This window comes from Sapajus apella, unplaced genomic scaffold (assembly GCF_009761245.1).
Source record: "Sapajus apella isolate SASKATOON/1434 unplaced genomic scaffold, GSC_monkey_1.0 scaffold53, whole genome shotgun sequence".
Taxonomy (NCBI): Eukaryota; Metazoa; Chordata; class Mammalia; order Primates; family Cebidae; genus Sapajus; species Sapajus apella.
In genome coordinates, this window is record NW_022436993.1 from 4,219,523 (window position 1) to 4,232,439 (window position 12,917).

Consider the following 12,917-nt stretch of genomic DNA (forward strand, 5'->3'; position numbering starts at 1 on the left):
CTGAAATGTTCACCAAGTGCACTGTTTTGTGACGGGGATCAGATTTATTCGTAGCCTTTGCAATGCTATTGGATTTGGAGATAACACCAAAGAGAAAAGGCAGTTAGAGCTAGAGGCACTGATGATGTATTTTTCATTCCCATTTTCAGGCCCCTTAAACCCTAAATTGAAATTCGAGGTTCAGAGAATGAACCTGCAAATGTAGCTTTACATAATATGTTAATTGCCAGGAACACTGGGGTGTCCGCTTAGCCAAGGTATTCACTTTGCACCGGATTACATTCTATTGTGAAAAGAAAAAATCAACATCGCCTTGATGAAGTTTTCCTTCATTCTAATTAATGCCCAATTTGCCACAGGGAATCTGAAAATACAATGAAGTTTTCCAATGTAAATGTACTTGGAATGACTCATTCTTAGCACTCATTAAATGACGTGGTTAATTTAATCATGACATTCAGACACTTTAGCCCCATTTCTTTCACTTGTGAAACTTTCAACTCAAACCTAGTCAAAATTCTGATTTCAGTTGAAGAGAACATTCTAATTGCTAGGTACTCTTATTAAAAATTCAAGGAACAAAATATTAAGCTAACGAACAAATCATCTGTGGACTTTAGGTTTTCTCTACCATTCCTGTTCCACAGTATTCCAAAGGAAAATTAACAAATTTTCCTTTGGAATACTGTGTCACTATGGAAGCTCTACGCTTATAAATTTCCTTACATAGTCCTTTCTACAAGCCACAGTGCAGTCACCCTTTTCCCATTCTCTGGCCCCCTTCTAGTTTCCAGTCTTTCCTGTCCATGCTGAGTTGGGGACTAAGGGTGGGAAGGAAGACAGGGAGCTCCATCAGGTACACCTGGCTTCCATCTTACCTCCCATCCTTACATAAACCCATCCCTGGTGGCAGCCTCAGCTGAGGTCCTCTTCCTTCAAGCGGCCACCCACCATTCTCTGGGGAGTCCTGTGACCAACAGCCAGGCGTATATTTAGAACAGTGAGCCCTGGGATCAGACGCAGTGGCTCACAACTGTAATCCCAGCACTTTGGGAGGCCTAGACAGGTGGATTGCTTGAGCCTAGGAGTTCAAGACCAGCATGGGCAACATAGTGAGACTCTGTCTTTACAAAAAATAAAAAAAATAGCCAGGTGTGGTGGTGCACACCTCTAGTTCCAGCTACTGGGGAGGCTGAGGCAGGAGGATGGCTTGAGCACAGGAGGCTGAGTCTGTAGTGAGCTATGATGACACCAGTGGACATCAGTCTGAAAGAAAGAATAAGACTTCTGTCTCTAAAAAAACAGAAGAATATAAAATTTAAAAAAATAATAGCAAGCCTTGGCTATGCATGGCTTTTTGACAACTTCCCACAGCTTCTGTGGCTTCTGGACAGAAAAGCAAAATCTGAGTCAATATCTCCCCAGTACCGTTCTTGCAATGATGATCGCTCTGGGGAATAGACTGAGACACCCCTGATTCTAAAATATGACAGGTGGATGTGAGAACTGCAACACAAATGGAGAAGAGAACTGTAGTTAGTTTTATTATGATCTTATAATTTTGGGATGTGCCTGGCATTAAAGACTCAGAGAAACGGCGGCAGAGGAGAATAAATCAGCTGCTTTTGTTTTTAACAGAAACCTTGGGTGCAGGCAGTAGAGGGTCCTGCTGTTAATGTACAGTACAAGATATACACACACAAAATCAAGTGTTTAGTGGACACCTGGATACTGCATATGAGCAGTCTGGGGATTCGTGCCAGGCTTACTAGTAACCAGGAACTTCTGGGCCTTACAATCAGATAGATCGATATTCACTAACCCCGTTTTAATGCCAACTTCCAGCTGTGCATATTTGAGATTCTCAAGTCTCTCCTACTTTAAGTTGAGCTCTGAAAATAAGTATTTCTCTTCCCTGACTTGGACAAAGGGGAAGCATTTTCTCTAGGATTTATTTTGATGAATTATCCCTGATACACTCAGTTTATGTCCTGTTTCTTCAAGGCTAATATTTCAACACTTTTCTCCCTTTTCCATCCAAAGCGTACCCAGACATCATTCATGATTTTCACCTGTGAAAACAGAATGGCATTTGTTCTGGTTGGAAATCAGATGATTCAGCAGTTGGGCAAAGCACAACTGCACCTTTTGTTTCCACATTTTCCTTCTCTGTGTGTCTTATTTCATTATCAGATTGGAAAGATGAAAGGGCAGTGATGCCCAGTACCCACTGCCCATGGGTGGCTCATCTAGAGCCAGCCACAATCATCCCTGCACCGAGGCATCCACTGCGTGGAGCAAAGTGAGCCAGGCAGGACCCCTCTGCCAACCCACTGTCACCCTGCAAAGCCCCCTACCCTCCTACAGCTGCAAACAAATAAATGACAAGGACACTTCTGTGCAGAAAAGGATGCTTCCTTATTGTTTAGAGAAGCGCCACACTATGCAAGTACCCTCCATAGTGTGTTATGTGTGTCAGATTCATCTCCTGAGGTATCGTTAATTTATCTTGTCCATGTGGTTGTCAGAAACAGACAAAAAATGTATGAAACTCCTGCTCCTAGCCATCACCTCCTGGGAAACTGCCAAGCCTTTGAGTTCTCAGGTCCTCCCACAGGGAAGGGTTGGTAATGGCACCTCCATACTGCAGAGACCGCTCTGAAGGCTCTCTCCCTAAACTGATGTTAAAAGGTAAAGGTATTTGACAAAGGAATCTGGACTTGCCTCCAGAAGGGGAAAGGAGGAAGTTTCCAACTGGGTAGGAAGAGGGGAGTGGACGACTTCCCAGAACCAAGAAGAGGGTGGCAGTTTTGTTGTCAGTGGTGGTGCTGGTGCTCTTGAAATTGGGAAGACCTGTATTCGATTTGCAAGAAGTAACCCCCAGCTAGGAGGATGGATGTGTGACATGCTTAGAGTGGCTGAAACCAGCTGCTCACACTTAGGATACTTGGCAAAGGTCCCCATAAACCTGGCTGCAAACAGGCTGCATGGAAGGCGATTCACTATGAGTCCCAGGAGACTCAGAGGCCTTGGCTTGGTTTCATTGGACTGCACAAGCTCCCCATGATTTCCTTATGACTCCAAGTGAGAGGACGATGCTCCTCTTAATATGATGAGAATGAATTTCTCAATAATTGCTGGATAGATTAGTTTGATTTTGGAAAATTAAGAAAAGTGGCGGTTTAGTTCTAGTACTTGAGGGTCGGGAAGCAAATCTGTACATATTACATCTTTAATAGAATAAATAAATCAAGAAACAATTTGGAAAGCTGGTTAACAAATTACAATGTATGTGTACTCTAGACTGCTACTACATTCATAATAAAGGTGTTTTAAAGGAATTTTTGGGTATAATTTAGTAAATGAACACAATATAGCCAAATATCAGCACTAGTTTTCTCTTGATGGTGGCATTACGAGGAGCATACTTTCTTTTCTTAATAATTTCACCTTTTGTTTCAGATTTAGATTTATTTTAGTGTGCAAGTTTGTTACATGGGTATAATGCAAAATGCTGAGGTTTAGGGGACAATTGATCCTGTCCCTGAGGTAGCAAGCATGACATTGATTCCATAGTCCCATAGATTGTTCTTCTCCTGTGTATTCTGTATGACTGGATTCTAGGTTTAAGAATTTGTCCTTAGAGATGGCCCCCAAAATGAGAACACAAATGCACAGGGAAAACGTGGGAAGGGAAATACATTTTCATTTTCATACTATGCAATATTTGGCAAGAATCCAGAATCGCAAGAACTTCCACATCTACAAAAAGATACAGTTAAGAAGGAAGCACCAAAGCCATTAAATGAGCTTCAGACATGCAGACTGCACTCCAGCTTTTAAAGAGACAGACTTCCACATCTTTAGTTCTGATACCACTACAGTACTTTAATCTAAAGGCTCTTAAAATTTGATTCCAGGTAAATTTGTAATTTTAGCAATTTTCTATGATCCCCCAGATATTTTCTACCTTTCATCCTCTTCATAGTTTGTAGATGATACAGTATTCTTTTTTTTTTCCCTTGAAAGATTTGGTTCTGCCTAGAAAAGCTACTAAATCTGTTGTCTTGCAGAGGAGACAGGAGTTCTTATCAGATCAGAGGTAGGGTGGCCTTCTCAACTCCAGGATTAGACATCAACCTGCTATGTGCCTGCCTACTGGCTTACCTGTAACATGATACGGACTCTATTGAAACACCACCTTGAATTGGCTGCTCTCTGACTCCTCCCCAAAGCCAGAATGAGATAATAGCTATTTAAAGAAAATAAAGCCTGGCTCTGCCATAGTCTCCATTTAGCATCCTTCTACCAAGTTAGAAAATTAGATCATCAAAAGTTCCAAGTCTGACCTTCACCCCTTTCAGAAATACATTCATGCAATTTTTATTTAGTGATATGTTCCTCTTTTCATTTTGCCAATACAAAATTAAAAGCCTTGGCTAGGTGTGGTGGCTTACATCTATACTCCCACTTTGAGAGGCTGAGGAAGGAGGATAAATGAGGCCAGGAGTTTGAGACCAGCCTGGACAACGTAGTGAGATCCCATCTCTATAAAAAAGACATGAAAATTAGCCAGGAGTAGTGGCGTACACTGTAGGGGAGGATCCCTTGAACCTGGCAGTTCGAGGCTGCAGTGAGCTATGATCATGGCACTGTACTACAGCCTGGGTAACACAGGGAGATCCTGTCTCTAAAGAAAACAAAAGCCAGATGACGAATATTGCTGTTTACCTGTTAGTCCTGCCTACTATGCTGATTAACATAACTCTTATAAAGGCATGAATTATGTTTCCTTTAGAATTTAAAACAAAGAAAATAATTTTGCTTCCTGAAGGATTAGTGTGACCTTGTCATATAACGAGAATTATGTGATGTATGTACGTCAGGGAGCTTGAAACTAAGTTTAATGTCCAAGCTAATCATAGTGCCTACATTTGAAAATTTGCTTCCTCTTCTTATCAGATTTTGCCTTTTGGCTTTCAGTGTATCTACCTTAGAGTAGATGTATTTTTATTGCAAGTTGCCTTGAATAAAGCAATTACTTATTCTTTCTCTTCTTTCTCTCTGAAACAAGAAAAGTAATGCCTTATTAATAAGCAAAAAGTTGGACAGGCTTTGGCTCCCAAAGTCCTCATTGGTTGAGTTCTGAGCAAGGCTGCAGATGCTTTTGTAATTCAGAGAGTCAGGAATTCACTTTAAAAGGCTATAGGATAAAAGGTGTCTGTGTGGGGATTGCTGTTATTATACTGATAAAAGGAAAAGAACCTGCTTGTAGCCTTTGAAATTTCAAGTAAAATTCAACCAGCACAACATGGTGCTAAGTACATACCTTAGAAGGCCTCCTTAACAAAAGCCATTCTTAAGCTCATCTCCGCAACCTAGGCTTCAGTGCTTTGTGGAGAGGATGTGCGATCCTAAGCCTCAGGATGGTGTCCCTAAAGCTTAACTGCATTGCTGCCAAACCAAAGAGGCTTTCCTTGACAGCAAAGACCCTCACCCTCAGTGAGGGTTTGGACTGAGCCATGGGAGGTCTTATGACATCCTCACCACCCCACACTGGAGAAGGCCACAGGGAACTGGACCACAGGGACTCTTGTGGGTTCCTGGGGTCACCAAGGCTGAGCTTATGGACACAGGTCCTTAGATACTCCCCATACATCCTGGGAACAGAGTTCCCTGTTAATTTCAAACATATTCCCCATCCCCACAGCCCAAAACAATCACCACCTCCACCTGCCCAATTTCACCGGAATGATTTTGAAATGAAAAAAACAAACACCTTGTGAAAGTTCTAACTAGCTTTCTGCGCCAAAGATTCTGATCCTCCAGTCCTGCTATAGGAAAGAATATCAGTGTTTGCAGAACCAGACAGAAGACAAAATTTATCATAAAAGGACTTGCTGTTTTTATCAGGTTATTTTATGTAAAGCAGACTCTCATCCTGCCATGAACTTACGGTGCAATGTCATATGAAACCTTTGTGAACCTTAGTTCTCTCTTTCATAAAATAATCAGAATACCTATTTGACAAAGTAAGGAGCAATTGGAAAAACATTGCATGGGACAGCAATTGGTAAATCATAAAAGATGCCAAGCATTAGGTATCCTTAGGTAGTAAGCTGGTATTACTCTCTAGAATCAGCAGAATGATTCTAGATGGCTCAGCTCCCACCACACTCAGGAAGTCCCACGGCCTGTGGGATCCCTTGCGAGAGGGGAGGCGTACAAACGACCCTCTAATGGATCCACCATGTCTTTCTTGGGCTTGTGAGACAGGTAAATAGTTACATCCAATTTCAAAACAGAACTTGACATCTGCACAGGATCTGAGAGTTACTAATTTACTAAAGGGGAAGAAAAACATCTTCAATTTTCAACCTTAATCTTCATCCTATTCCATCTCCAAAAACAGCATTATAATTTAACCTGCTTATAAATGCCAAAAAAAGCACTTCAAGAAAATGCTCAGATATTCAATTATTTGCTGATATGAAAAAAAAAAGAAAGAAAAGGAGTGAGTCCTGAAGATTTATTTGTTTCAAGCAGTATTAAAAAAGAAGAGCGGGAGGGAATCCCAAACTCTGTACTACTTATGATGGGAAAATCCCACTGGGCTATGTTAAATCTATATCCTGAAAGCAGGAAGAATGGTTAATGGCAGGGTGTGAAGTCGTAGGGGAGAGCTCACTATGCCCTTCTCCCTTTCTGCATTTTTATTTAGCACAGAATACATGTGCAATGAAATCATAAAGATGCCTCTACTTTGCGTGAATTATAGGAATGTGAAAATGACTCACATTTTCATGGAAAAAAATTAAGGATAAATGTCCATTAGAATTGGGATGATATGGGATATGACAATTCTCTTTAGTGTCTAAACTTGAACTTTTACGTTTATTTGCTTGTGTAGGAACTCTCTAGATTCAGCTTGTTACACTAAAAAGAAATCACGGAGACTGATTATTAAGAAGGGGAAGATAAAGAGATAAGCATGGTCACTGATGACAGACCAAAGGGAAGGAGATCACCTTTGTACAAAAGCCAGATGGGTGAACATTTCCTAAGCATAGCCATTAATTAGCTGTGTGACCTTGGGCAAGTTACTTAACTTCTCTGGGCCTCAATCACCTCATCTGTAAAATGGGGATCATAGTATACCTACCCCACAGGGTTGCTGTGAGAAGTTAATGCCTGTAAGGCACTTAGAACAGTGCCTGGTGCATTTAAGTTCCATAGAAATGTGTTTATTTGCACTGTGATCATTATTAAAATGTCTATAAGTAAAATGATCTGGACCCAACATGGAATACATTGGAACTGGGCAAAGCAGAGTGACAGCGTTTTGGGACTGTCTGAATGATGCAGGCTTCTGTTTTAACTGCCATGAGCATTCTGCCTGAGCAAGCTGGCAAGGATGGGAGCTCTGCAGAGAGATGCTCGCTTTTCAAACAAGTATTCAAAGATCTCCAGCTTGCTGTTGCATTACTGCTGATTCCACAAGCCAATATGTGGAGAGCAAATTAAATATTTCAAAGCAAGCATGCAATTAGTGTTCATTTTAATATCGACTCTCATACTTTTTAGAAATGCACATATTTCAGAATGCCGCAAGCAGTTGGCTCTGATAGTTTTGAATCAGCGATTGGGGTAAACAGCAAAAAGGGTAGGCATCTGGTTTAGTCACTGACACTGATTAGAAGGCCACTCGCAGGCAAGGAAAAAAGGTGCAGGATGAGGGTGCAACTCAATGCAGAAAAAGAACAGGTAGAGTACTAACTCGCTGAGACGATTCAATTTTCATCAAGTACCTTTGAATGTCAAGTTCTGCCTGAAGAGAGATCAGCATGCCCTTCAAAGCCTGTGGACCAGGAGAAAACAAGAAAAAAATAGAAAAGAAAAGGAGTGAAAACATGGAAGAGAAAAAGAATAGGTTGACCAAATGGACCACCTATTTATTCACGATGAAAATGTAGCACAGTTAACTCTTCTACCCCCAAAAGAAAGAAAAATGATTACAGTTGTATTTGACAGCCTTACATTTTATAAAGACGTGTTGAAGCCTTAACTAGTGATGGGTTTGCCCCCAAACTATCCTGCCATAGGTACTTCTGAATTCACCTTGTATAATTAGAGAATGTGTTATGTTGATACACTGTCCCTGAGGTTGTTCCAGAGCTGCAGAGGACTTACTGGAGCCTGCCCAACCCAAATGAAATACCTTTCTTAGCCAGAATGCAGTCTAGTGGTGATGACCCAGGCTGCCATCTTGATTGTCACTGGCCCCGGGATCACTGGCCACTGGGTTGCTCTACAGGAGCAGGTCTGTGAGTGCAGTGCTATCTGCCCAGGCTTTGCCACGCAGGATGACACACCCAAGGCGAACACATACAGAAACAGAAGATCCACACTGTTTAATCCAGGGCACAAATTCTAATATTCAAACCTGGTGGATCGTGGAGTGTACTGTCAGTTTACAATGCTTGCTTACTATGCCAGTATTTAAATATTTTAATTCTCATTGATCCCACTCACTTTTTTTTTTTTTTTGAGACAAGAGTCTCGCTCTGTCATCCAGGCTGGAGCACAGTGGCACAGTCTTGGCTCACTGCACCCTCTGCTTCCTGAGTTAAAGTGATTCTTCTGCGTCAGCCTCCTGAGTAGGTGGGATTATAGGCGTCTACCACCACACCTGGCTAATTTTTGTATATTTAGTAGAGATGGTGTTTTACCACGTTGGCCAGGCTGATCTCAAACTCCTGACCTCAAGTGATCTGCCTGCTTCGGCCTCCTAAAGTGCTGGAATTATGGTTGTAAGCCACTGCATCTGACTTATTTTTGCGCAACTTAAAACAAAACAAAACAAAACAAAAAACAAAAAAAACCATGGCAGTGAAATATTTCTTGTGCCTTAAAAAATGAAAATTTCTATAATCCTCATGCAAGGAGAGTGACTTCCTGTTGTACCCCAAATCAGCCAATGGGGTGTCATAGCTGCATATCTTACTGCATATGCATATAGATATATCCATATGGACTATTAACATATAGGAGCCTCTAAGTACCATCATAATTGAATTATATAGTACCCATGATCCATATCACCATTGTGTGTAGATTACACATATGTGTGTATATTATTTAGAACTTAGTCTCACCCATATCAGACATAAACATCCACTAGAAGAAAAAGGACATTTGAACACCAATGGCTATACTCAAAAGCCAAAAAGCCAAATGATAGATCTCCAGACAAAAACTCAAGATGCACATAGGGGTTAAAAAAAAAACAACGTAAAAGAACTTGAAGAGATCTTTAAGAGAAAAAGGGAGTGACACCATTAGAAAAATGATTAGCTGAAGTGACCTCATAAAAAGCCTTTTCTAGGTGAACACAGTCTCACTATAAAGGTGAGGGTTGCTTAGGGCCCTCTGATTCTCTGCTCTGAAGTTTATAGCCTTCATCAACTGTGAAAGAAATACCCTGAAGTAGACCACAAACAATAAAGTCCTACGGGTGCACAGTAAATAAAAGTGCGAGATAAAAACAGGATGATAGATTTGAAGAGCTGCTATGCACAGAAAAAAGGAAAAAAGAAAGCATAGAAAATCACAGAGCATTTCCATTATAAGATGATGGGTAACACGGCCTGGGGACAGAGGGCCAGGACAGCCACAGCCCTGTGGAGAAATGAAAGGGGGTCCTGGAAGAGACCAGAGACCCAGGAAGAATTCTTTTTATTCTTCCAGGAAGAATAAAAAGGCCTCAACCACTCTCTGCTAGGTGACCCTCATCAGAGGAACTTAGAACAAAGAAAACCAAATACCTGGAGAAAGGGGGCAGGGAAAGTCACTACAGCCATTGCTTTAGGCAAATATCCGGAAGTCAAGAATGTAGGGGAGGCCAGGTGAGGTGGCTCACTCCTGTAATCCCAGCACTTTGGGAGGCTGAGACAGGAGGATTGCTTGAGGCCAGCAGTTCGAGACTAGCCTGGGCAACATAGGGAGAACCTCACTATCACAAAAAAATTAAAGAAAAAATTAGCTGGGCATGGTGGCAAGCGCTTGTAGTCCCAGCTACTCGGGAGGCTGAGGTGGGAGGATCACTTGAGCTCAGGAGGTCAGGCCTGTGGTGAGTAGAGTGAGCTATGATCACACCACTGAACTCCAGCCTGGGCAACAGAGAGAAATTCAGTCTTACAAAAAAAGAAAGAAAGAAAGAAAGTAGGGGCAAGAGAAACACACAATTGCTCAAAGCCTCCAGACTTTGGAGCAAATCCCAATTCTACCTGTTGTATTTTTTTTCCTGCCTTTGCTAACTGAGGTCACAGAAACCTAGAAGCTGGAAGACTCTCCCAGTCTCAGGGCAGGAAAGGACCCGCTGATGGAGAGGCAGGAAGCCCTTCTCAGAAGATGCAATGGAAGAAGCTGACGGACTTGAGGCAGCAGAATCCTACGATCACGGATACATTTTCTCAGGATTACAAAATGAAGCTCACCGAACATCGTTTTTCACTTCTTAGTAGGTTCCATCTGTGTGGAAAAGGTTTTGAGCCCTACAAGTTTTGAGCCCGACAATAAGAGAAATAAAAATGAAAACTGGTTTTTATTAGGCCTCCCACATATACCTGCTAAATCAAGTGTGTAGAATATAGAAGTTTGATTTATGGCTTTGACTATAAAATAGACAATTGTTCTTAAAAAAATAAGAGTGGGTGGCCAGGCATGGTGGCTCACACCTACAATCCCAGCACTTTGGGGAGGCCAAGGCAGGTGGATTGCCTGAGCTCAGGAGCTCAAGACCAGCCTGGCCAACAAGGTTAAACCCCGTCTCTACTAAAATACAAAAATTAGCTGGACACGGTGGTGGGCACCTGTAATTCCAGCTACTCAGGAGGTTGAAGAAGGAGACTTGCTTGGATCCAGGAGGTGGAGGTTGCAGGGAGCCAAGACCACACCACTGCACTCCAGCCTAGGCAACAAGAGCAAAACTGTCTCAAAAAAAAAAAAAAAAAAAAGAGAGAGTGGGTGAGACCTGAGGTGAGTATTTTCACTTTTTAATGATAATTGGTAGTTTATCACATATAAAGAGGTTAGATCAAGATTAAAAGAATGGGCCAGGTGCGGTGGTCCATTCCTGTAATCCCAGCACTTTGGGAGGCTGAGGTAGGCAGATTGCTCGAAGCCAGGAGGGCAAGACCAGCTTGGGCAACACAGTAAGATCCCATATCTACAAAAAATACAAAACTTAGCTGGGCATAGTGGCACGCGCCTGAAGTCTTAGCAACTTGGGAGGCTAAGGTGAGAGGACTGGTTGAGCCCGGGACGGGGAGGTTGCAGTGAACTGAGATTGTGCCACTGCACTCCAGCCTGGGCAACAGAGTGAGACTCTACTTCCAAGAAAAAAACAAATTATTAAAGGAATGTTACTGAGGAAACGGGAAGACTCAACTACCTCAAGGAATGGCAAGAATAATAAAACTGTAAAAATTAAACAGAAGAGCATTTATTGTCTCAAAAACTCCTAATAAATTCATTGGCTATCATAAGAAAATGGTAAAAATAAACTTCAGACATTGCTGTTATACTGAGTGGCACTTGAGATCTCTTTGAAAGGCTGAAAGTGGCAGGAAGGGAAAGGAGTTCAGAGTTTCTTTCCTCATGCTGATGAGTCTGAGGAGAGTTGCTCAAGAATAATAAATATTGGGTAAACACCCAAGGCACGATGTAGCAGAGAGAGCCAAAAATGAGCAACACACGTACAGTACTTACAACGGCCTGAATGGCAAGCGGTATTTCTTTTCTTTTTTTTTGCTATATCTATTTCAGAGTTTTCTATAATAAATATAATTCTATAACAAGGCAGAAAGAAAAGTATCAGTAAAGGTGGGAAAAAGTGAAATGCTGATCTCTAGGGAGCAACAAAGGTAGACGGCAGGGCACTCTGGAGGCTGTTAAAATGTAAGCACTCACCCAAAGTTCCACTTTTGTTCACAAATTAAAGATTTTCTTTTCTTTTTTTTTTTTTAAATTTGAGATAGAATTTCACTCTGTTGCCCAGGCTAGAGTGCAGTGGAATGATCTCAGCTCACTGCAACCTCTGCCTGGCTAATTTTTACATTTTTAGTAGAGACAGGGTTTTGCCACGTTGTCCAGGCTGGTGTCGAACCCTGGCGTCAAGTGATCTGCCCACCTTGGCATCTCAAAGTGCTGGGATTATAGGCATGAGCCACCATGCCTGGCCAGAAATTAAAGACTTTCTGATATCACTCTACACAGAGTCAACTTTTGACTCTCTAGAAGCAATTTAACCAGTTAGGAGACTAACCATGGTAAATGAAAATATATTCATAAAAAATGTAAGATCTCATGAAAAGATCTCTGTATTATAAGCTTTCTAGAGTTTGTAATTACACAGCAATCACTGAGCCATCCAATACATCTTCCAACATGAACATCTAATCACCAAAGCCTTAGCTTAGCTTTTTATTCATGTTTCTAAATCTATGGAAGCATATTTCCTTTTCTTCTTCTTTTCTTTTACTGTTAATATCCTTATTCTCTATTTTACCAGTGGAGAATGTTTAGTGTTAATTTCCACTTAGTTCAAGATTTAAGCAATGCAAAGTGCTATTTTTATCAAATTTCTAAAAGCCTACTGTCTCCCTGCTTTGGAAGTCCTATAACAGCTATTTAATTTTCCTAAGCCCCACTTTCCTCATCAGTAAGTTGGTATAGCAATAGATCATACTAGGTTGCTAGGGGGATGAAGTGACTTACAGCAATGTAAGACACTGTACAGAATTCCTAACACAGACTAAGGATGCAAACGTTAGGAATCTAAAGATTAAAAAACAAATTGCATTCTCAAAAAGATGCTCTATTTAAATAAATGAACAACAACACAATTTTGCATATCC

At 41.4% G+C, this 12,917-nt stretch overlaps 1 protein-coding gene across 23 annotated transcripts in view; it reads right to left on the reverse strand.

Annotated features, from left to right (window-relative positions):
* KIAA1217 (KIAA1217 ortholog) overlaps positions 1-12,917 on the reverse strand; it is a 495,122-nt gene that overhangs the window by 169,604 nt on the left and 312,601 nt on the right. For 12 of the 23 annotated variants that reach the window (XM_032244105.1, XM_032244082.1, XM_032244104.1 and 9 more), the window contains exon 3: positions 7,778-7,858. The exons of 10 other annotated variants lie outside the window; for them this stretch is intronic. In XM_032244105.1, coding sequence (XP_032099996.1) covers positions 7,778-7,858 — 81 coding nt within the window. The remainder of the gene's footprint in view (positions 1-7,777; positions 7,859-12,917) is intronic. One more of the 23 variants, XM_032244097.1, reaches the window with a different exon arrangement.